Here is a 24853-nt window from a genome sequence, read left to right as displayed (position 1 = left end):
CAGAGGCAGCAAATGTAGACAACTCACTCAAGTAACACCAGTCATCTCTCCTCCCCTCTCAATGGACTGCTCATTTTCTCTGGGGGACTAGTTATGAATCACGTCTGCTTGATTTTTTATTACCAACTTGAATTTGGGAATACAAACTCTTTTCTTTAAGGAAGACACTTAGAGCTATATATAGCTATCTGCCTTCCCGAAAGAAAATTTGTTTTATTCCCAAAGTTGAAGTTTGTCACAAATAATGGCTACTTGTAGAACTATTCCAATTTATCTCTATCTATCTATTTATCTGTCTACTGGTCTCATAAACTTATTTTTAGAAGACCCAATGACTGATCAGCACCTAGGTGCTAGGTGGAGAGTCTAGAGCAAAGTTCAGCACTATTCTTTGAAATAGAGAAGCAGTGTGGTTCAGTGGAAAGAGCGCGGGCTTTGGAGTCAGAGGTCATGAATTCAAATCCCGGCTCTGCCAATTATCAGCTGTGTAACTTTGGGCAAGTCACTTAATTTCTCTGGCCCTCAGTTACCTCATCTGTAAAATAGGGATTAAGACTGCGAGCCCCCTGTGGGACAACCTGATCTCCTTGTAACCTCCCCAGCACTTGGAACAGTGCTTTGCACATAGTAAGTGCTTAATAAATGCCATTATTATTATTATTATTATTATTAAATGTAACCCTAAATATCTCCTACAGTGGCTTGAATGTAATACTGGCTGAGAGGTAGGTACTTTTCAGAGGTAGCAGAAAGGAATGAAGAAACCAAGTAAAAAGAAGTGAAGTATGCCAAACTCATTCGAGTAGGAAGCCAGTGACTTGGAAATCCCATTTACTGGAATTGGAACTTGTGCCTCCCAAAGCCCGGTAATTGTAAGACGGGAAATGACTTGATGGATTAGCTTTCAAGAAAGGGAAAATGAATCAGTGTCTGTAGAAAGTGACTCAGTTCCTCAAGTAAGAGAGTTAGGTGTGAAACATGATAGGTGGGAGAAGGTAAATTGCTGAACGGTAAACTGTAGCGTAAAAGCAAGGAAGACACACCAACAGTGATGATAATATAGCTTTGTCATGACAACCAGCAGGGAAGAATCACCTCCTTGGGCATGAAAAATAACTTATCTCTAAATTGATGTGGATCCAGAAGGAAAGATTTCAACTCTTGGAAGGCCTGCTGAGCTCCAATAACCAGCTCACCGCAGGTATTTCCCAAGGGCAAGATTCTTCAGGTCTGTGGAACATTTGTTTTCAGACAGTGTCTGGATGAACTGCTAATTTTCAGGGGTTGAGGGTACCCCATAAGTGTCTTCTCAGAGATTATGGGAAAGGAGATGGGCATTTGAACAGGGCTTCTCATCATGGCCATCTGAATCCTAACACACTAGTGTTTGGGTGCCCGCTTATTGGGTCCAAGACCGGCCCTCTTCCTTCTGCTGGAAGTCAGAGTTTTGCAGAGTCTCCCTAGCCCTGACCTCCCCCAGCCTCCAGCACCCCCACTTTCTGATCATTATGGGCAGGGTATGTATTTGCTAATTCTGTTGTGTTGTATTCTACCAAGCACTTAGTACAGTGCTCTGCATATAGTAAGCACTCGCTAATAATAATAACAATGATGGCATTTGTTAAGTGCTTACTATGTGTCAAGCACTGTTCTAAGCACTGGGCAGATACAAGCTGATCAGGTTGGACACAGTCCCTGTCCCACAGCCTTCATCCCCATTTTACAGATGAGGTACCTGAGGCGCAGAGTAGTGAAGTAACTTGCCCAAGGTCACACAGCGGACAAGCGGCAGAGTCAGAATTAGAACCCAGGTCCTTCTGACCTTCAGGCCTGTGCTCTATCCACTAGGCCATGCTGCTTCCAAATAGATACCATTGATTGATTAGTGGATTGACTGTTCAAATTCCAGCCCCAGGAGCAGCAGCTGCAGCAGGGGAAGAGAGGTTATGGGACTAAGTAGCAGTAGTAGTAATGGTATTTCATCAATCGTATTTATTGAGCACTTACTATGTGCAGAGCACTGTATTTATTAAGTACCTTCAGAGTCCTCTACTAAGCATTGGGGAAAATGCACAGGTGGGAATTGGACATGATCCCTGTCCCACTGGGGCTTAGAGTCCAACAGTTTTTGCTCATTAGTCATCCTCCCTTCTGAAATTTGGATTATATTTTAAAAATCTAGTGCATAGGATATGTGCTTATATCACTTTCCCCAGGGACAACTCAGGAACACCTAAGCAATATTCCCATAAATGAAAGAAAATAATGAAAGGACAGCCCTGAAAAATAATAATAATAATGGCATTTATTAAGTGCTTACTATGTTCAGAGCACTGCTCTAAGCGCTGGGTAGGTTACAAGGTAATCAGGTTGTCCCACGGGGGGCTCACAGTCTTAATCCCCATTTTACAGATGAGTTAACTGAGGCACGGAGAAGTGAAGTGACTTGCCCAAAGTCACACAGCTGACAATTGGCGGAGCTGGGATTTGAACCCATGACCTCTGACTCCAAAGCCCGTGCTCTTTCCCCTGAGCCATGCTGCTTCTCCAAAAATCATAAGCTGTATTTGCTGAAGTCATTGGCAATGAAAATAATTTTTTTTCTCCTTTCCTCCCTTTTTTTTTCCTTCCCATCTGTCCCCCTTACCCCTCTCTGTCCTCTCGTAGTGGTCAGAGAGAGGTATGATAGAAGGCAGAGTTTGGGCACTCTCTTTGTTCCGTTGGGAGAGACAAGGAGTTGGCATTTCTCTTTCTTTCTGAGTCTGGGAAAATACATACCCTTCCAGCTGGGAAAGGAAGAATTGAGCCCATCGTTTTTCCTTTCTCTGGAGTGGTTCTATTTGTTCTGGCATTTTAACTTAGCCTGAGACATGTTCGTACAATATCATTTTAAAGAGTAATATGTAGAAATAGATGCGAAAAACCTGCTGTTACATAAGCTAAAAATCCCAAGGGAAACAATGACTGATTGCCTTTTAGCTAGTTTCTAGACATGTGGAGAAAAGAAATTCTTTGCAAAGAACATTTATCTGTTTTATGCAAAAGGTTTTCTGCTGCTGTGGATTATGATGAAAAGAAGTGAAGGGAGAGCAAAATAATTACCAAGATCTTTCTTTTCAAACAGTAATCTAAATTTGTCTTCAAACTTATAATTTCCTTGTTCAAAAGGGAGATGTAGATTTTCTGAAAAACTTCCTGCTAATTGCTGATGCTTTCAAAGGGAAAATGATTTTAGAAATGGAAGTTTAGAAATGAAGACCTTACACTTCATCTTTTGTATGATAATAATGATGATAATAATTGTGGTACTCGTTAAGCACTTACTATGCGCCAGGCACTGTACTAAACCCTGGGGTGGATATGAGCAAATTGGGTCGAACACAGTCCCTGTCCCGCATAGGGCTCACAGGCTTAATCCCCATTTCACAGATTAGGGAACTGAGGCCCAGAGGAGTGAAGTGATTTGCCCAAGGCCACACAGCAGACAAGTGGTGGAGCCGGGATTCGAACCCTTGACCTTTTGATTGCCAGGCCTGTGCTCTATCCGCTATGCCATGCTGCTTCCCCATAGTACACATGAATCCTGAAAGAGTTTGAAAGAGTCTGTCAGCAGCCAGGAAGGGATTTGATAAATGCTCAGGGCACTTTCATTATTTCAGTATTAGCCACATTTTCAGAGGCATAATCCCTTGAGAAATGAGCATTTAATATTACCTATTGGAATTCTGATTCGCAATGGATTTTCTGCTGTAATTCAATCGATCAATGGTATTTATTGAGAGCTTATTGTGTGCAGAACACTATACTAAGCACTTGGGAGAATACAACAGAGTTAATAGATGTATTCTCTGCCCACAACAAGTTTATAGTCTAGAGACTGTAAGTGAGTGTAAGTGAATCATTTAAACTCCAGTATGGATGAAGACGTGGGTTCTAATCCCGGCTCCGCACTTGTGTGCAGTGTGACTTTGGGCAAATCACTTAATCTCTGGGCCTCAGTTACCTCATCTGTAAAATGGGGATTAAGATTGTGAGCCCCAAGTGGGACAACCTGATTGCCCTGTATCTACCCCAGCACTTAGAACAGTGCCTGACACATAGTAAACACTTAACAAATACCACAATTATTATTATTATTATGACAACCCAAACCATCCCTAAGAAGGGCAGCTTCTCTAGGCCTGGAATCCAAGAAGCTCTGCTTCTCCCAGAGGCCTGGATAGATAGATGAGAAGCAGCATGGCTCAGTGGAAAGAGCCTGGGCTTTGGAGTCAGAGGTCATGGGTTCAAACCCCAGCTCCGCCAATTGTCAGCTGTGTGACTTTGGGCAAGTCACTTAACTTCTCTGTGCCTCAGTTATCTCATCTGTAAAATGGGGATTAAGACTGTGAGCCTCCCCGAGGGACAACCTGATCACCTTGTAACCTCCCCAGCACTTAGAACGGTGCTTTGCACATAGTAAACGCTTAATAAATGCCATCATTATTATTGTTATTATACTGCTGTGTGGGACAATCAATAAATCAATAGTATTTACTGAGCACTTAGTAGTTTATGGTATTTGTTAGCAGTGGGGTAGATACAAGCTAAGCAGGTTGGACACACTTTCTGTCCCACATGGGGGCTCACACCCTTAATCCCCATTTTACAGATGTGGTAACTGAGGCATAGAGAAGTGAAATGACTTGCCCAAGGTCACACAGCAGAGAAGCAGAGTGACTCAGTGGAAAGATCATGGACTTGGGAGTCAAAGGTCATAGGTTCTAATCCCGGCTCTGCCACTTGTCAGCTGTGTGACTTTGAATCACCTCTCTGTGCCTCAGTTCCCTCACCTGTAAAATGGGGATTAAGACGGTGAGCCCCACGTGGGACAACCTGATTACCATGTATCCCCCCAGTGCTTTGAACAGTGATTGGCAAATAGTAAGTGCTTAACAAATACCATAATTATTATTATTATTATTATTAAGTGGCAGAGCTATGACTAGAACCCATGTCCTTCTGAGTCCCAGGCCTGTGCTCTATCCACAGACACATTCCCTGCCCACAACAAGTTACAGTTTAGAGAGCACACAGTACAGAGCACTGCACTAAGCACTTGGAAGAGTGCAACTGTAAGCCCCTTGTGGACAGGGATTGTCTCTATTGCTAAACTGTACTTTCCAAGCACTTAGTACAGTGCTCTGCACACAGTAAGCGCTCAACAAAGATGACTGAATTCATTCAATCGTATTTATTGAGCGCTTACTGTGTGCAGAGCACGGTACTAAGAATGAATATAACAATACAGGAGAAGCGGTAGACATATTCCCTGCCCACGATGGACTGACCACAGCTCTTCCCGTCTTCAATCCTTCCTGACATCACATCTCCTCCAGGAGGCCTTCCCTAATTAATTTCTCATCTCCCCACCATCCAGAGCAGACCCCAAGGGCAGGTTTTCTCACCTAAGTTGTGTGGTTCGTGGCTTGGGTCCTCTTCTTCCCTTTACCTGTGTGGTATGAACTATGGACCAGACAGGGCTGCTCCTAAGGACCAAAGTCCCCCATGTGGGTGCAAGACAGGGGAAGAGTTTAAAGAGTTCCAGCCATAAATATCTCCCTCTCCCTTGCCCCTGACCAAAATCAAGCAGCAGGGTCAGGACAAAAAAGTGACATCAAGCCTCTACCTCCCCATTGCTCTCCGAATGGTAGGCAGAGCAGGAGGAGATTCCTCAGAAATCTCCAGTGGCTACCAATCAACCTACGCATCAGGCAGAAACTCCTCACCTTGGGCTTCAAAGCTCTCCATCCCCTCGCCCCCTCCTACCTCACCTCCTTTCTCTCCTTCTCCAGCCCAGCCCGCACCCTCCGCTCCTCTGCCACTAATCTCCTCACTGTGCCTCGTTCTCACCTGTCCCGCCATCGGCCCCCCACCCACGTCCTCCCCCTGGCCTGGAATGCCCTCCCTCTGCCCATCCGCCAAGCTAGCTCTCTTCCTCCCTTCAAGTCCCTACTGAGAGCTCACCTCCTCCAGGAGGCCTTCCCACACTGAGCCCTCTTCTTCCTCTGCCCCTCTTCCCCCTCTCCATCCCCCCCGCCTTACCTCCTTCCCTTCCCTACAGCACCTGTATATATGTATATATGTTTGCACTTATTTATTACTCTATTTATTTTACTTGTACATATCTATTCTATTTATTTTATTTTGTTAATATGTTTTGTTTTGTTCTCTGTCTCTCCCTTCTAGACTGTGAGCCCACTGTTGGGTAGGGACCATCTCTATATGTTGCCAACTTGTACTTCCCAAGCGCTTAGTACAGTGCTCTGCACACAGTAAGTGCTCAAAAAATATGATTGATTGATTGATTGATTGAGGGGACTGGGAAAGCATTACCTGAGGCCTGAAACACTTGATCTTTCCTGCCTTTCTCACACTGTCCCTAAGCACCCTCCTTCCCCACACGGGGCACATTTTTATGGCATTTGTTAAGCACTTACTATGTGTCAAACACTGTTCTGAGCACAGGGGTAGGTACAAGTTAATTAGTTCAGACACAGTCCCTCTCCAGCATGGGGCTCACAGTCTAATTAAGAGGGAGAACAGGTATCCCTATTTTACAGTTGAGGAAACTGAGACATAGAGAATAACAATAATAATAATAATGGCATTTATTAAATGCTTACTATGTGCAAAGCCCTGTTCTAAGAGCTGGGGGGTTACAAGGTAATCAGGTTGTTCCACGAGGAGCTCACAGGCTTCATCCCCATTTTACAGATGAGGGAACTGAGGCACAGAGAAGTGAAGTGACTTGCCCAAAGTCACACAGCTGACAATTGGCGGAGCCGGGATTTGAACCCATGACCTCTGACTCCAAATTCCGGGCTCCTTCCACTGAGCCATGCTGCTTCTCCTAAGAATAATATTATTAATATATTAATAATATTATATAATATAGTATTTTATTATAATATGGTATTAATAACAATAATAATGACGATATTTGTTAAGTGCTTACCGTGTGCCAGGAGGCACTGTACTAAGCGTTGGGATGGATACAAGTATATCGGGTTGGACACGGTCCCTGTCCCACGTGGGGCTCACAGTCTTAATCCCCATTTTACAGACGAGGTAACTGAGGCAGAGAAAAGTGAAGTGACTTGCCCAGGGTCACGCTGCAGACAAGTGGTGGAGCTGGAATTAGAACCCAGGTCCTTCTGACTCCCAGGCTTGTGCTGTAGCTACTAGGCCACACTGCTTCAGCAGCAGCAGCAGTTCTAGCTCAGCAGGCCCATCCTAGTGCCGGCACCTTCTTTCTCCTCCTTGGCCTTTTCCCTCTTCCTCAGTTGTTTTTCTTTGTTTTCTTCTTAATCAACCAGTCAGTTGTATTTATCGAGCATTTGAGAGACTACAATATAGCAAAGTTGGCAGACGCATTCTCTGCCCACAGCGAGCTCACAGTCTAGAAGTAGAGAAAGGCATGAATATAAGTACATAAATTATGGATCAATCAATCAATCAATCGTATTTATTGAGCACTTACTGTGTGCCGAGCACTGTACTAAGCACTTGGGAAGTACAAGTTGGCAACCTAGAGAGACGGTCCCTACCCAATAGTGGGCTCACAATCTAGAAGGGGGAGACAGAGAACAAAACAAAACATATTAACAAAATAAAATAAATAGAATAGATATGCACAAGTAAAATAAATAAATGGAGTAATAAATACGAACAAGCATATATACATATATACAGGTGCTGTGGGGAAGGGAAGGAGGTAAGGCAGGGGGATGAAGAGGGGGAGGAGGGGGAGAGGAAGGAGGGGGCTCAGTCTGGGAAGCCTCCTATGGATATGCACATAATAATAATGATAGTATTTGTTAAGTGCTTAGAACAGTGCTCAGCGCTTAGGACAGTGCTTTGCACATAGTAAGCGCTTAATAAATGCCATCATTATTATTATTAAGCACTTACTATGTGCAAAGCACTGTTCTAAGTGCTGGGGCAGGGGGGATATAAAGAGATCAGGTTGTCCCTACTGGGGCTTACAGTCTTAATCCCCATTTAACAGATGAGGTAACTGAGGCCCAGAGAAGTTAAGTGACTTGCCCAAAGTCACACAGCTGTCAAGCGGCAGAGCCAGGATTAGAACCCATGACCTCTGACTCCCAAGCCCAGGCTTTTTCCACTGAGCCATGCTGCTTCTCGTAAGTGCTGTGGGGCAGAGGAGGGGTGAATAAAGGGAGCACATCCAAGTGAAGATTGGAAGGGGGAAGAGGGGGGAGGAAGAAGGAGGAAGAAGGAGGGAGTGTCTGTCTCCCCCCTTCTAGACTGTGAATCCATTGAGTAGGGATTGTCTCTATTTGTTGCCGAATTGTACTTTCCAAGCGCTTAGTACAGTGCTCTGCACACAGTAAGCACTTAATCATCATCATCATCAATCGTATTTATTGAGCGCTTACTGTGTGCAGAGCACTGTACTAAGCTCTTGGGAAGTACAAGTTGGCAACATATAGAGACAGCCCCTACCCAACAGTGGGCTCACAGTCTAAAAGAATAATAATGGCATTTGTTAAGCACTTACTATGTGCAAAGCACTGTTCTAAGCGCTGGGGGGGATACAAGGTGATCAGGTTGTCCCACGTGGCGCTCACAATCTTAATCCCCATTTTACAGATGAGGTAACTGAGACTCCGAGAAGTTAAGTGACTTGCCCAGGGTCACACAGCAGACATTTGACGGAGTCGGGATTTGAACCCATGACCTCTGACTCCAAAGCCCATGCTCTTTCCGCTTAATAAATAGGATTGAATGAATGAATGTATGAAGTGGGAGAGGGCTTAGTCAGGGAAAGCCTCTCGGAGGAGATGTGCCTTTAAGGAGGCTTTGAAGGCGATCATCTGTCGGGGATATGAAGAGGGAGGGTGTTCCAGTCCAGAGGCAGGATGTGGTTGAGAGGTCACAGCAAGAGGAGATGAGATCGAGGTACAGTTAGTAGATCAACAGTAGATCACAGTCTTCTAGACTGTGAGCCCGTTGTTGGGTAGGGATTGTCTCTTTCTGTTGCCGAATTGTACTTTCCAAGCGCTTAGTACAGTGCTCTGCACACAGTAAGTGCTCAATAGATACGATTGAATGAAAGAATCAACATTAGAGGAGCGAAGTATGCTAGCTGGGCTTTTCTAGGAAATCAAAGAGGTAAGGGAGGAGGGGGCCAAGTGATTGAGTGCTTTAAAGCTGATGGTCACCTTCCAACCGATTCCCCTGACAGTGTGAAGGAAACCACAAGGGCTATCTATTTTACAAGTCCTAAGATCCCCCAAGCCATCTGGCTTGTGAAGAGGGGGATGGTTTAAAAGAAGGTGGTGAATTTCCACTCACTGTAAGCAGCTAGTGGCTTGGCAGTTGACGATTCCTGTGCACCCTGACCTCACTCTGCCTCGTAGCCCTGGGGGGGCTACAATTGCTGTGGAGATTTTCTCAGTGCATCCGTAGCAGTGTTGAAGTCAACTGGGAGATGCCACAAGAGAAACTGTTTCTGCTTCCCCTACCTGGTTGTGGACTATTAATTCAATCTGCACTGTTCCTTCTTACCTTACCTCTTCAATCTTCTACAGCACAATCCATGCACTCCACTCCTCTAACCCCACCCTACTCTCGACCACTCGATCTCATCTATCCTGCCTCCAATTGCTTGCCCACATCCTCCCTTGGGCCTGGAACTCCCTCCCTCTCTACATCCAACAATCCACTACTCTCCCCACCTTGAAAATCCTCCTAAAACCAGGTCTGCTTCAAGAGGCATTCCCTAAGTCCTCATTTTCCTATCTGCCCTCACTTTTGTGTCACCACTGCACTTGGCTGTTTACCCTTTAAGCACTTTGATATTCACCCCAGCCCCACAAGTTTGTCTTGTCTTATTGTCACCCATCGTCCGGGGACGGGTTCGTTCAGTGGTCGGCGAGGCAAGAGAGAGAGAGGCCGGGGATGGAAAGCCTGAGTTTTATATAAAATTTATTCCGCGAGGCGAAGTGAATTTATGTAATTGTTTAGGCGCAATGGATTAAACTTCCCTTTCGGGAGGAATATAATCAATTAGCAATATTAGAGCTTCCCTACACGGGAGGAACACAATCATACGTTAATCGTGCGTGGGTGAGGCGGCTAGCTCTCACCCATGTGCACTTCCCACTCGGGAAGAATCCACTTACTTTCCCACATGGGAAGAATTCATTACATTACCTGCGCACGTGGTGGGCGGCTAGCTCTCACAATGTGCTCTCCCTACATGGGAGAAATCCACTCATGATTCCCATCAGCAGCGGGGTACCTGGGTCCCACCCACGAGACACTCACCCATCCCGTGGCCCTTGCCTCAGTGTGTTGGTTCTGGTTGTAGAGTGGGCATCTGACCTTCTGGGCAAGGAGAGACACGTGGGCTGCTGCTTCTGCTGCGGCTGCTCCTGCTACTGCGTTTCCTGGTGTTCTGACCCCGAAGGTCAGAGACGACACGTATTTATTGCCTGTGCCCCTAGGCCATTCCAGCTTCCGGCCTCAGTCTATCCAATCTCTGCCCTCCCCCCCTCCTCCATACCTAATTTGATTGGCACGAGGGCGAGGGACACCTTCTGTATTCCCAGCTTGGGCTGTCAATCTAGCAGATTTGGTCATGGGGGCGGTATCCCACCCTCACTTCCGAGTTCCACCTGCTGGCTCAGGTGGTCACGAGATAGCTTTTGACCGTGAGATGGCCGGTACCCCAGGGTCACCTCAGGACACTTATGCTGTCGAATTGTTTCCGACCCATAGCGATACCACGGACGCATCTCTCCCAGAACACCCAGCTCTCCATCTGTAATCATTCTGGTAGTTTATCCATGGAGTTTTCTTGGTAAAACTACAGAAGTGGCTTACCATTACCACCTTCCACGTAGTAAACTTGAGTCTCCGCCCTCGACTCTGTCCCATGCTGCTGCTGCCTAGTACAGAGGAGTTTTGACTTGTGGCAGATTGCCTCCACTCACTAGCCACTGGCCAAGCTAGGAATGGAATGGGTAGGCTTCTGCTTGACTCTCCCTCCCATAGCCAAGACTGGTAGAGTACTAGAAACTCTTCAGGTGTGACCCTGAGAGGATAGTCCCACAGTACTTATGAAAAATAACCTTATATTCTTGTCTTGTCTTATGCTGTTGAGTCATTCCCGACCCATAGTGACTCCATGGGCACATCATAATATCATAATTATGGTATTTTGTTAAGCACTTACTATGCGCCAGGCACCGTACTGAGAACTGGGGTGGATACAAGCGAATTGGTCCCTATCCCATGTAGGGCTCACAGTCTGTAAAATCCACACTTTACAGATGAGGTAAATAAGGCCCCAAGGCCTTTTCAGGCGTGTAGCCTACAGCAGGTGATCAATCAGTCAATCAATCACTGGTATTTATTGACCACTTACTGTGTGTAGAGCCCTGTACTAAGCACTTGGGAGAGGACAATACAAGAGTTGGTGCACATATTCCCTGCCCACAATGAACTTTAAAAGCTACTGATGGTGGATTGACTTCAGGATATTTTGTTCATTCCGATGTTTCAGTTCTTGATGTTTGTGTCTTGCTGTTCATTTGATAATTTGAGGAGGCTTTTAGTTTGACCCGTGTCTTCCTCCTAAAAGTAAAGTACTCTGAATGCAATGCTGTTCTGTTCCTAAAAGGCTCTTTTTTCTCCCGCAGGACACTTGAGAAGTACCAGCCAAAGGACGATGAAGCCCGTACTCTTCATAGTCGGTGCTGTTCACGTTCTGCTCCTCTGCTTTGGGAACCCAGTGTGTAAAACGCATGTATCCCCAAAGACTTTCCAAGGAGTTAAAGAAGAAATCGCTCGATACGCCGATGTTGCCAAGGCCATCATTAACCTGGCTGTGCACGGAAAAGCCCAAAACCGATCTTACGAGCGTCTCGCCCTTTTGGTTGACACGGTCGGACCCCGACTGAGTGGCTCCAAAAACCTCGAGAAAGCGATCCAGATCATGTACCACAACCTGGTAGAAGATGGACTGGAGAACGTTCACCTGGAGCCTGCCAAAGTGCCCCACTGGGAAAGGGGTACAGAGGCAGCTGTGATGCTGGAGCCAAGAAGCCACAACATTGCCATGTTAGGTTTGGGAAGCAGCATTGGAACACCTCCAGAAGGTAAGATCTTCCCTCCCCACCCTTTTTTTAGTGGTATTTGTTAAGTGCTTAGTATGTACATATGTACTATTCTATTTATTTTATTTTGTTAATATGTTTTGTTTTGCTGTCTGTCTCCCCCTTCTAGACTGTGAACCCGTTGTTGGGTAGGGACCGTCTCTATATGTTGCCAACTTGTACTTCCCAAGCACTTAGTACAGTGCTCTGCACACAGTAAGCGCTTAATAAATACGATTGAATGAATGAATGAATATGTGCCAGACACTCTACTAAGCACTGGGGCAGAAACAAGCTAATAATAATAATTATGGTATTTGTTAAGCACTTACTACATGCCAAGCACTGTTCTAAGCGCTGGGGTAGATACAAAATAACTAGTTCTCTTTCTCCCTTCAAAGCCCTACTAAGAGCTCACCAGGAGGCCTTCCCAGACTGAGCCCCCCTTTTTTCTGCTCCTCCTGCCTGCCCCATCGTCCCCACTCCTTCCCTCTGCCCTACTCCCTTCCTCTCCCCACAGCACTTGTGTATATGTGTACTTATTCATTACTGTATTTATTTTATTAATCACATGTATAGATCTATAATTCTATTTATTCCGGCGGTATTGACACCTGTTTACTTGTTTTGTTTCATTGTCTGTCTCCCCTTTCTAGACTGTGAGCCCATTGTTGGGTAGGGACTGTCTCTATCTGCTGACAAATTGTACTTTCTAAGTACTTAGTACAGTGGTCTGCACACAGTAGGCGCTCAATAAATACGATTGAATGAATGAATAATAATGATAATAATAATGATGGTATGAATGAATGAATACAAGGTGATCAGGTTGTACCACGTGGGGCTCACAGTCTTAATCCTCAGTTTACAGATGAGGTAACTGAGGCACAGAGACTTGCCCAAGATCACACAGCTGACAAGTGACGGATCTGGTATTAGAACCCACGTCCTCTAACTCCCAATCCCGGGATCTTGTCACTAGGCCATGCTGCTTCTCTAATCAGTTTGGACACAGTCCATGTCCCACATAGTGCTCCCAGTCTTAATCCCCATTTTAAAGATGAGGTAACTGAGGCATAGATAAGTAGCGTGCCTATGGTCACACAGCAGACAAGTGCCAGAACAAGGATTAGAAACCAGGTTCTTCTGATTCCCAGGCCAGAGCTCTATGCTTCCTTCCTTTTGGGAGTTACTAGAGATGGTTGAATCCAAAGCCAGTGGATTTCTAGCAGTGCGACAATTTTCACACAGTGTTTACATTTTCAGTGGTTCTCTAGGCTCTGGGTCGTATGGTTTTGATATTCATTCATTCATTCATTCAGTCAGTCATATTTATTGAGCGCTTACTGTGTGAGAGCCCGGTACTAAGTGCTTGGGAAGTACAAGCTGGCGACATATAGAGATGGTCCCTACCCAACAACGGGCTCACAGTCTGGTGCAGAGAATCTGGGGGCGGATGAGCACAGCGTTTAGCGCAGATTAGCAGTCCGCGGGGCTCAGCCCCCAACCCGGCGCAAAAGAGTCTCCCATGGAGCCACTTAGCTACATATTATTGTTATATTAATAATAACATTTGTTAAGCACTTACTACGTGTCAAGCACTGTTCTAAGCCCAGGGGTAGACACTAGACAATCAGGTTGAACACAGTCCCTGCCCCCCATGGGGTTTACAATCTCAATCCCCATTTTCCAGAGGAGAGAACTGATATCCATCTTCACTGCAGTAGTGGGCATTTCTCCAACTCTTGGGCCAACTATGTTCGCCATAGCCCTAAACACCAGTGAGACTGTGGGCATCTGGAAAGGGAATTGGAAATAAAAGAAAAGCAGAGTTCTGGGGAAGCAGCATGGCATAGTGGATAGAGCCCGGGTTTGGTAATCAAAAGGTCAAGGGTTCTAACCCCGGCTCTGCCCCTTATCTGCTGTGTGGTGCTCTGTACACAGTAAGCGCTCAATAAATACGATTGAATGAATGAATGAGTGGTCTTGGGCAAGTCACTTCACTTCTGAGCCTCAGTTGCCTCATCTGGAAAATGAGGATTAAGACTGTGAGCCCCATGCAGCACAGGCACTGTGTCCAAATTGATTTGCTTGTATCCACTCCAGCCCTTAGTACAGTGCCTGGCACATTGTATGAGCTTAACAAATACCATAGTTATTATTAGGGCCACGAAGAACCATCACAGGGCTAGATCTGGAGTATTTTGAGTAGTCCTGGTTTCTATAGTTTAGGAAGGATAAAACTGTCAGAAAGGGTGCAAAGAAAGTCCCCGCAAATTAAAACCTTAGAACATGAGAATGGATAGAGAAGCAGCATGGCTTAGTGGAAAGAGCCCAGGCTTGGGAGTCAGAGGTCGTGGGTTCTAATCCTGGCTCTGCCACTGATCAGCTGTGTGACTTTGGGCAAGTCACTTAACTTCTCTGTGCCTCAGTGACCTCATCTGTAAAATGGGGGTGAAGACTGTGAGACCCACGTGGTACAAACTGATTACCTTGTATCTACCCCAGCACTTAGAATAGTGGTTGGCACATAGTAAGAGCTTAACAAATACCATTATTATTATTATTATTATTATTATTATTATCAATCCATCAATCAATTACTGAGCACAGAACACTGTACTAAGTGCTTGGGAAAGTACAATACAACAGAGTTGGCAGACATATTCCCTGCCTACAAGGAACCTACAGTCTACAGGGGGAGACAGCAATGTAAATAAATAAATTACAGATATATACATAAATGTTGTGGGTCTGAAGCTGGGGTTAATATTGATTGCTTAAAGGGAACAGATCCAAGTGCATAGGTGATGCAGAACGGAGAAGGAGAAGGTGTAATAAGAGATTAATTAGAGAGTGCTTCTTGGAAGAAATGTGATTTTAATAACGCTTTGAAGGAGGAGAGAGTGGTGGTCTGTCATCTATAAAAGGGGAAGGAGTTCTAGGCGAGAGAGAGAATTTAGGAGAGGAGTTTCTGGAGACTGTAAACTCGGTGTGGGCAGGGCACAGGTCTATCAACTCTGTTATATTGAGCTCTCCCAAGCTCTGCACACAGTAAGCACTCAATAAATAAGATTGATAGCAATCAGGAAGGCAGTCATCAAATGCTTTCTCCAGAAAATGTCGGTGCCACTGAGACAGGGCAATGAGCTGGATAGACTAGTAGTCTGACTAGTAATGGCAGTGCTTATGTTCTTTTGTGGAGTGTTTCAAATGATAGCCATAAGAGGTAATTCCCCAGAAAGGAGAACCTCATCATTTCTGTGAATCTCACGATCTGGGAAGATGTGCAACAGTACCTAGAATGAATTGAAGTAAATTACCAATCATGGTTACTATTCTGGCCTGGCCTAAGTAGAGCATTGCACAGAAATTCCCTCCTGGGTCTGACCAAAGACGCTACTAGGAGCAACATGGAGGCATTTTCTGACGTGAGGCCAGATTGCTTTTATTTCGGACTTCTAGATCAGAATATTTCAATATTCCCATTAAACGGGACAGAAAATGCTGGAACTACACGCGGGCTTTTAATTTTTAGCTTATCTCCCACCTAGAGTGTGAGATTTTAGGAGAGGCAGGAGACAATTGCATCCCACTTTCCACCTTAGAATGACTGAGGAGAGTGGGCCCTGTAAACTCACCCAAACGGAAGACAGGCAAGCTGAATTCCTCCTAAAATTCAGGGCTGAATGAGATGTAAGGGCCTTGGAAATGCCAACTTAAGCATCTCTCTCTTCCCCTACAACCTAAGAGGTAACACTTTGTTTCTGTTAAGAGTTTTCCATCTTTACTCTTAACTAGTGCTGGGGTGTGGGCACTGGGCCATTCAGATCTTCTGGTATGAGTAACTGTGTTTATTTTTTCATATTTCTTAAGTGCTTTCCATGTGCCAGATACTGTACTAAGTACTGGGTAGATATAAGCTAGTCAGGATGGACACAGCCCATGTCCCATTTGGGACTCACAGTCTTAATCCCCATTTTATACATGAGATAACTGACGCACAGAGAAGTGAAGTGACTTGCCCAAGGTCATACCACAGACAAGTGGCAGAGTCAGGATCAGAGCCCGGATCCTCTGATTCCTCACCCAGCCCTACAACACTTCCTTATATATCTGTAATTTGTTTGTTTATATTAATGTCTGTCTCCCATTCTAGACTAACCTTGTTGTGGGCAGGGAATGTGTCTGTTTATTGTTGTATTGTGCACTTCCAAGTGCTCTGCGAACAGTAAATGCTCAACAAATACAATTGACTGGCTGACTGACTTCTAAATCCCAGGCCTGTGCTCTATTCACTAGGCCACAGTGCTTCCAGTGATCAACATATCCCCGGATCTCCTCAAGTTGGGCATCTCATCACAGGTTGTGTTTATGTCATAGCTCAATCCAAATACTTGTTGAGGGTGTTTGCAGGCCTCCTCCTATTTGGGGTCATCATAAGGTGCTGCAGGTAGTTAACCGTGTATTTCCTGCAGCTCTGCAAGTAGTCATTGGTGGATTGTTTCTGCCATACTTCTGGTTTGATGGTAGCCTGTTAGGCCACGTTTTGGAGAAGCATCCGTGCTCTGAGTAGAGTGAAGTAAGGACTGGAGAGGGGAGAGAAGTGAGACAGGGAGGTCAGCAAGAAGGCTAATGCAGTAGTAGGCAAGATGGGTTATGATAAGTGCTTGAATCTGCATTTGTATGGTGAGGAAAGGGCAGGTTCTACACTAAAAATGCTGTGAAGGTAGAATTGACAAGATTTCATAATACTGAATATGCATGTTAAATGGGAGCTATGAGTTGAGGATAATGCCAGGGTTATAGGCTTTTGAGACACAGAGGGTTTATTCATTCAATTGTATTTATTGAGCTCTTACTGTGTACTAAGTCCTTGGGAGAGTACAATGCAACAACAAACAGACACATTCCCTGCCCTACAGGGAATGGAGCAGCTGTAGATATTCCAGCTGTATATATCGGCTGTAGACTGTCATTTGAGCTGACAGTATGGAGAATGGTGGTGTTGTCTATCTACAGTGATAGGAAAGTCATGGGTAGGACAGGATTTGAGTGAGAAGATGAGGCATTCTGTCTTGGGCAGGTTTTGCCCAGTTTGGAATCTGTATTGATTATGGTATTTGTTAAGCGCTTACTATGTGCCAGGCACTGTACTAAGCGCTGGGGTGGATACAGGCAAATCGGGTTGGACATAGTCCCAGTCCCAAATGGGGCTCACAATCTCTATCCCTATTTTATAGATGAGGGAACTGAGGCCCAGAAAAATGAAGTGACTTGCCCAGGGTCACACAGCAGACCCGTGGTGAGGCTGGGATTAGAACCCATGACCTTCTGACTCTCAGGCCATTGCTATATCTGGGGTTCCTACTCCTGTGCAGCTGCTGGGATGTCACATAATGTCTCACAGAGTCCTTCTCCAGCCTTGATCAGGCCCCAAGGCTGAGCTCAATGTCATACCTGGCTGGGACGTGTTGTTCCTATGCAGAGCGGTCACGTTGTCTGTATTTTCCCACGGGTGCGGGCACATGGACTAGAGTGCCATTGGTTAGTAATGTGCGTACGGTGATAAAAACCTTCTTTGCCCTGTAACCTGTTGTTTGTATGTGTATTTATTTTATTTTGTTAGTATGTTTGGTTTTGTTCTCTGTCTCCCCCTTTTAGACTGTGAGCCCACTGTTGGGTAGGGACTGTCTCTATATGTTGCCAACTTGTACTTCCCAACTGCTTAATACAGTGCTCTGCACACAGTAAGCGCTCAATAAATGCAATTGATTGATTGATTGATTGCTACACAGCAGATTTGATGCTCAGAGCAACAGGAGAATTCCTAGTTCCCTGGAACAGTGGAATGTTTTGGCAAATATGCTTTGGAGCCCAGAGTTTTAGTTGATTCTCAACTAAATTGTATTTATTGAGCATTTACTGGGTGCAGACCACTGTACAAAGCGCTTGGAGCAGACAATGTAACAATAAACAGAGACATTCCCTGCCCACCACGAGCTTACAGTATAGAGGACGAATGACTTCTTTAAACAAAGCCATTGAAAATTCATTCATTCATTCAATCATATTTATTGAGCGCTTACTGTGTGCAGAGCACTGTACTAAGTGCTTGGGAAGTACAGGTCAGCAACAAATAGAGAGTTCTAGACTGTGAGCCCACTGCTGAGTAGGGACCATCTTTATATGTTGCCAACTTGTACTTCCCAAGTGCTTAGTACAGTGCTCTGCGCTCAATAAATACGATTGAATGAAATAGAGACGGTCCTTTCCCAACAACGGGCTCACAGTCTAGAAGGGGGAACAAATGCTGTTGCTGTTTTCATGCTGTTTTCATTTTTGATGTGTATTTAGCTTTAATTCTATTTGTTCTGACGACTTGACACCTGTCCACATGTTTCGTTTTGTTGTCTGTCTCCTCCTTCTAGACTGTGAGCCCGTTGTTGGGTAGGGACCATCTACGTTGCCAACTTGTACTTCCCAAGCGCTTAGTACAGTGCTCTGCACACAGTAAGCGCTCAATAAATACGATTGAATGAATGAATGAATGAAATGGTCCAGAAAAAAATTCTTGGTATTTGTAGCTCTTTTATACGATTGTGCCTTAAGGGCCACTAGCAAATGATATATTTTTAAAAAATGTAATAAAACAAGCACATACTGTAGTGATCACTAGTAATCACTCTGGCAGTAATAAAAGCTTCTTAATAACAAAGCCTTCCTTGATGTTGGTGTTATCAGCCTCACCTCCTAACAGTGTAGGAGATCATCTTATGCTTGTCTAGAGAAGTCATCTTAATGTAATCCTAATAACCTTAAAACTGGTGTAACTTTTAACTGACGGGCAATTTACCTGTCCACTATGCATCCTGTTTCTGTAACTTCCAAATACATTTTAAGTAGATGACATTTAATTTGTAAACGTGCACACAACCTGACAACTCTAGGTTCCCAGTCAAAGCCCCAGTGAAACAGAGTAATCTTTTTCCCCTCAAATAGATTCATGTTACAGTTATTTCTTCATATGGCTTTTTTTCCCCTCAGATTTTTAGCAATGGAAGGGAAGCCTCTAAGGAATCAATCAGTCAATCAAAGGAATCTTATAGCCCCTCTAGACTATAAGCTCCTCATGGGCAGGAAATGTGATGACCAGCATTGTTGTACCAAGTGCTTAGTACTGTGTCTGTACATAATAATTGCTCAGTAAATGCCATCGATTAGTTCAAGGTTTTGGAGGGGAGGGATGTTGTATGTTGCCCAGAGTCCAATGTCCAGGGATGAACTGTGATAAACTGTGATGAAGCAGCACAGTCTAGTAGAGAGAGCACAGGCCTTGGGAGTCAGAAGGTCAGTGATTCTAATCCTAGCTCTTCCACTTGTATGACCTTGGCAGGCCACTTAACTTATCTGTGCCTCAGTTTCCTCATCTGTAAAATGGTGATGAGACTGTGAACCTTATGTGGGACAGGGACTGTGTCCCAACTGAATATCTTGTATCCACCCCAGCGCTTTGAACAGTGTCTGACACATAGTAAGCACTTAACAAATACCATAATTAGTATTATTAATGTTATGAAACGGGGTGACCTAAAAATCCTCTCTAACCCTGCCCTCCTTCCATTCCCTTTTCCAGTTCTAGCCCGTCCCAAGGAAGTGGGCCCTTCTTTGACAGGGGTGGGCCCAAAGTTCCTGGGCCCAACTGACCCTTGTGGAGAAGCCCCTGCTTGGACATCTATTAATACTAATAATTCTGGTATTTGTTTAAGCACTTACTGTGTGCCAGGCACTGCATTGTGGTGGACACAAACAAATTGGGTTGATCTAGACTGTAAGATCTTTGTGGGTAGGGAATGTGTCTATTTATTGTTGTTTATTGTTGTATTGTACTCTCTGAAGCACTTAGTCACACACAGTAAGCACTCAGTACATATGACTGAATGAATAGTAATTCATAATAATGATTATGGTACTTGTTAAGTGCTTACTGTGTGTCAAGCACTGTTCTAGATACAAGTTAATAAGGATGGGTACAGTCCCTGTCCCACATGGGGCTCATAGTCTTAATCCCCATATTACAGATGGAACTGTAATATGTATACAGAGGCAACTGAGGCCCAGAGAAGGGAAGTGACTTACCCAAGGTCACACAGAGGACAAGTGGCAGAGCCGGGATTAGAAAATTGTGTCCTTCTGACTCTCAGTCCTGTGCTCTATCCACTAGGCCATGCTGACTGTGTCCCTCTGTTGGAGGCAAACCAATGTGATCCATGATCTTCTAGACTGTGAGCCCGCTGTTGGGTAGGGACCGTCTCTATATGTTGCCAACTTGTACTTCCCAAGCGCTTAGTACAGTGCTCTGCACACTAAGCGCTCAATAAATACGATTGAATGAATGAATTGAATGAATAATGCACTTTTCTCTGTGTCTTGCTCGTTGTGGGCGGGAAACGTGTCTGCTAATTCTGTTGTATCGTATCTGTTGTGTTGTATCCCAAGCACTTGGTGCAGTGCTCTGCACATAGTAAGCGCTCAAAAATATGTGTGATTGTCTTTTTTATAGTATTTGTTAAGCGTTTACTGTATGCCAGGTACTATTCTAAGCGTTAGCATAGATACAAGGTAAACAGGTTGGACACAGTCCGTGTCTTACCTGAGTCTCACAGTCTTAATCCGCATGTTTTACAGATTCATTCATTCATTCATTTGTATTTATTGAGTGCTTACTGTGTGCACAGCACTGTACTAAGTGCTTGGAAAGTACAATTCAGCAACAGATGGAGACTATCCCTACTCAGCAATGGGCTCACGGTCTAGAAGGTGGGGGACAGACAACAAAACAAAACAGGCATCAATAGTTGAGTGAACTGAGGCATGGAAATTTAAGAGACATGCCCAAGGTCGCACAACAGATAAACTAGCAGAGCCGGGACTAGAACCCAGGTCCTTGTGACTTTCAGGCCTGTGTGCTATCCACTAGGCCATGTGGCTTCTCATTAATCCTCTGTACTGGAGTATTACCCCAGTGAGAGAGGAAAGGATGAGATGAATTTGCTAAAGCAATCTAGACTGGTGATTATGTAGATTTATTTTGCTTGTTTCTCTTACCTACTGTGCACAGAACTGTGCTTTTAATTAGAAGTTAGATGCTTAGCTTTGTTTCATGAGCCAGAATATCTAGTAGATTGGAGAAGCAGTGTGGCTTAGTGGCTTAGTGTGGAAAGAGCCCGGGCTTGGGAGTCAGAGGTCACGGGTTCTAATTCTGGCTCTGCCACTTGTCAGCTGTGTGACCTTGGGCAAGTCACTTAGCTTCTCTGGGCCTCAGTGACCTCATCTGTAAAATGGGGATTAAGGCTGTGAGCCCCACATGGGACAACCTGATTACCTTGTATCTACCCCAGGGCTTAGAACAGTGCTTGGCACATAGTAAGCGCTTAACAAATACCATTATTATTATTAATTACCATTTTACAGATAAGGTAACTGAGGCACAGAGAAGTTAAGTGACTTGTCCAAGGTCACACAGCAGACAAGTGGCAGAGCTGGGATTAGAACCCACATCTTCTGATTCCCAAGCCCGGGCTCTACCCACTAAGCCATGCTGCTTTTCTTCGCAACTCCCAGTCCCAAAGCATGTATGTACATAACTGTAATTTCTTTCTTTCTATTAATGTCTGTCTCCCTTCCCTCTAGACTATAAGCTCATTGTGGACAGGAAATGTTCCTTTTAATTCTTGTATTGTATTCCCCCACATCCCAACTCAGGGTTGCACCTGAAGAGTTTCCAGTACTCATTCATTCATTCAGTCATATTTATTGAGCACTTACTGTATGCAGAGCACTATACTGAGTGCTTGGGAAGTACAAATCGGCAACATATAGAGACAGTCCCTACCCAACAATGGGCTCACAGTGTAGAAGGGGGAGATAGACAACAAAACAAAACAAAACTAAATGAGTAGACGTGTGTCAATACCATCAGAATAAACAGAATTATAGCTATATACACATCATTAATTAAATAGAGTGATAAATATGTACAAATATACACAATGCTGTGGGGAGGGGAAGAGGGCAGAGCAGAGGAAGGGAGGGGGTGATGGGGAGGGGAGGAGGAGGAGAAGAAAAGTGGGGGCTCAGTATAGGAATGTCTCCTGGAGGAGGTGAGCTCTCAGTAGGGCTTTGAAGGGAGGAAGAGAGCTAGCTTGGTGGATGTGTAGAGGGAGGGCATTCCAGGCCAGGGGAAGGACGTGGGCCCGGGGTCGATGGCGGGACAGGCAAGAATGAGGCCCAATGAGGAGGTTAGCAGTGGCAGAGGAGTGGAGGGTGTGGGCTGGGCTGGGGAAGGAAAGAAGGGAGGTGAGGTAGGAGGAAGGTTGATAGGCAACCACTGAAGATTTTTGAGGAGTGGAGTGACATGCCCAGATCGTTTCTGTAGAAAGAAAATCTGGGCAGCAGAGTGAAGTATAGACTGAAGCGGGGAGAGACAGGAGAATGGGAGATCAGAGAGGAGGCTGATGCAGTAATCCAGTCGGGATAGGATGAGAGATTGAACCAGCAAGGCAGCGGTTTGGATGGAGAGGAAAGGGCGGATCTTGGCGATGTTGTGGAGGTGAGACCGGCAGATTTTGGTGACAGATTGGATGTGTGGGGTGAATGAAAGAGCAGAGTCAAGGATGACAGCAATGTTCTGGGCTTGTGAGATGGGAAGGAAGGTAGTGTTGTCCACAGTGATGGGAAAGTCAGGGAGAAGATAGAGTTTGGGAGGGAAGATAAGGAGCTCAGTCTTGGACACATTGAGTTTTAGATGGTGGGCAGGCATCCAGATGGAGATGTCCTGAAGGCAGGAGGAGATATGAGCCTGGAGGAAAGGAGAGAGAACAGGGGTGGAGATGTAGATTTGGGTGTCATCAGCACAGAGGTGATAGTTGAAGCCGTGGGAGCAAATGAGTTCACCAAGGGAGTGAGTATAGATGAAGTATAGACAGTATAGATGGATACTCTACCAGGCTCGACTATGGGAGAGAGAGTCAAGCAGAGGCATATCCATTCCATTCCTACCCTAGCCAGTGGCTAGTGAGAGGAAGGCAATCTGCTACAAGTCAAAACTCATTCATTCATTCATTCATTCATTCAATCACTCATATTTACTGAGCGCTTACTGTGTGCCGAGTATTGTACTAAGCACTTGAGAAGTACAAATTGGCAACATATAGAGACAGTCCCTACCCAACAACGGGCTCACAGTCTAGAAGGATGTGTGTCTATGATGTGTCCATGAGAGAGATAATAATAACAATGATGGCATTTATTAAGCACTTACTATGTGCAAAGCACTGTTCTAAGTGCTGGGGAAGTTACAAGGTGATGAGGTTGTCCCACGTGAGGCTCACATCCTTAATCCCCATTTTACAGATGAGAGAACTGAGGCACAGAGAAGTGAAGTGATTTGCCCAAAGTCACAAAGCTGCCAAGTGGCGGAGCCGGGGTTTGAACCCATGACCTCTGACTCCAAAGCCCGGGCTCTTTCCACTGAGCCACGCTGCTTCTCTAATGCAGAGATGTGTTCATGGTGTCTCTATAGGTCAGAGATGACTCGAGAGCATAAGACAAAAGTTGCCCACACACTTAATACAGAGCTCTGCTCACGATAAACACTCAATAAATACAATTAGTTGATGGTGATGAGAATATGGCACCCAATTTGCTTATTACTATGAGAGTTAATTTTAACCTTTTTCATTCCCTCAGTCATTCAGTCATATTTATTGAGAGCTTACTGTGTGCGGAGAACTGACTCATCTGCTCTGAACGAACGTATTATTGATGTTTCTCAGACCTGGTTCTGAGCAGGTGGGATTGTCTTTCTCCTATATTCAGTCTTGTTAATGGAAGTTTCTTCTCCCTTTCAGAGGCCAATAAACTCTTTTCAACAAGTATTGCAGTTACCATCTCACAACAGGTGCCTTTGGGAACTCTGTTTAGGCTGTGACTACTTTATAGAACTTTACTGTGTTAGCATGTGGTTCGGGCTCTCAACCCATTAGTCTTTTTTTAAACTGGTATTTGTTTAAGTGCTATATACTAAGTGCACTGTACTAAACACTGGAGTAGATACAAGATACTCTGGTTGGATACAGTCCCTGAGCCACGGGGGGCTAACAGTATAAGTGGGAGCCTTGACAAAATCTGTAAACGCCATACAGAGGTTTCTGTTGATTTACTGCTAATCTTGATTTGTATTTCTAAATCCCCAAATGCTGAGGGGAAAAAAGTAGGTGAAATGATTGCTTTCCCCTGGATGTCTTTAACCAGCTTATCAGGGAGGCACCCAAGGAATAGAGTGTGATTTTGATCTTGTATTTCAGTGCTTATTTTAAAAGGAATTGGTGAGGTATGTCTCCTCCTAGGCAGAGTTTGTTTAGGATCAGGGGGATTTGTAGAAGAATTGCTGGGGAGTTTAGACAGGCACACAATGGAAAGTGTTTGATCCCTCTCTTGTGGAGTTTGATTTATGACCTTCCTCCTCCCTCCCAAATGGGCTTTTGGCACTTCTGATTCTTTTTGTCTCCCCACAACCGCTTCAAGGATAGAGGACCAAGATCGTTTTTGGTACAAATCTCCAGTTTGGCTCAGCAGTGCTAGAAGCAAAACTTTCTCCACCGGAGGTGTTGAAAACACTTCCT

At 44.8% G+C, this 24853-nt stretch overlaps 1 protein-coding gene and 1 non-coding gene across 3 annotated transcripts in view; one reads left to right on the top strand and one right to left on the bottom strand.

The window, feature by feature from the left end:
* Positions 1–24853, top strand: part of CPQ (carboxypeptidase Q) — a 389493-nt gene that overhangs the window by 24307 nt on the left and 340333 nt on the right. For both annotated transcript variants that reach the window (XM_038745090.1, XM_038745091.1), the window contains one exon: positions 11712–12170. In XM_038745090.1, coding sequence (XP_038601018.1) covers positions 11712–12170 — 459 coding nt within the window. The remainder of the gene's footprint in view (positions 1–11711; positions 12171–24853) is intronic.
* On the bottom strand, positions 10978–11114 carry LOC119927717. The gene has a single exon (XR_005450694.1). It is a non-coding gene; the product is annotated as a small nucleolar RNA SNORA7 (small nucleolar RNA).

The sequence above is a fragment of the Tachyglossus aculeatus genome, chromosome 4 (genome assembly GCF_015852505.1).
Source record: "Tachyglossus aculeatus isolate mTacAcu1 chromosome 4, mTacAcu1.pri, whole genome shotgun sequence".
Taxonomy (NCBI): Eukaryota; Metazoa; Chordata; class Mammalia; order Monotremata; family Tachyglossidae; genus Tachyglossus; species Tachyglossus aculeatus.
The sequence above is the reverse complement of the archived record's forward strand: the minus strand, read 5'-3'. Positions and strand labels throughout refer to the sequence as shown.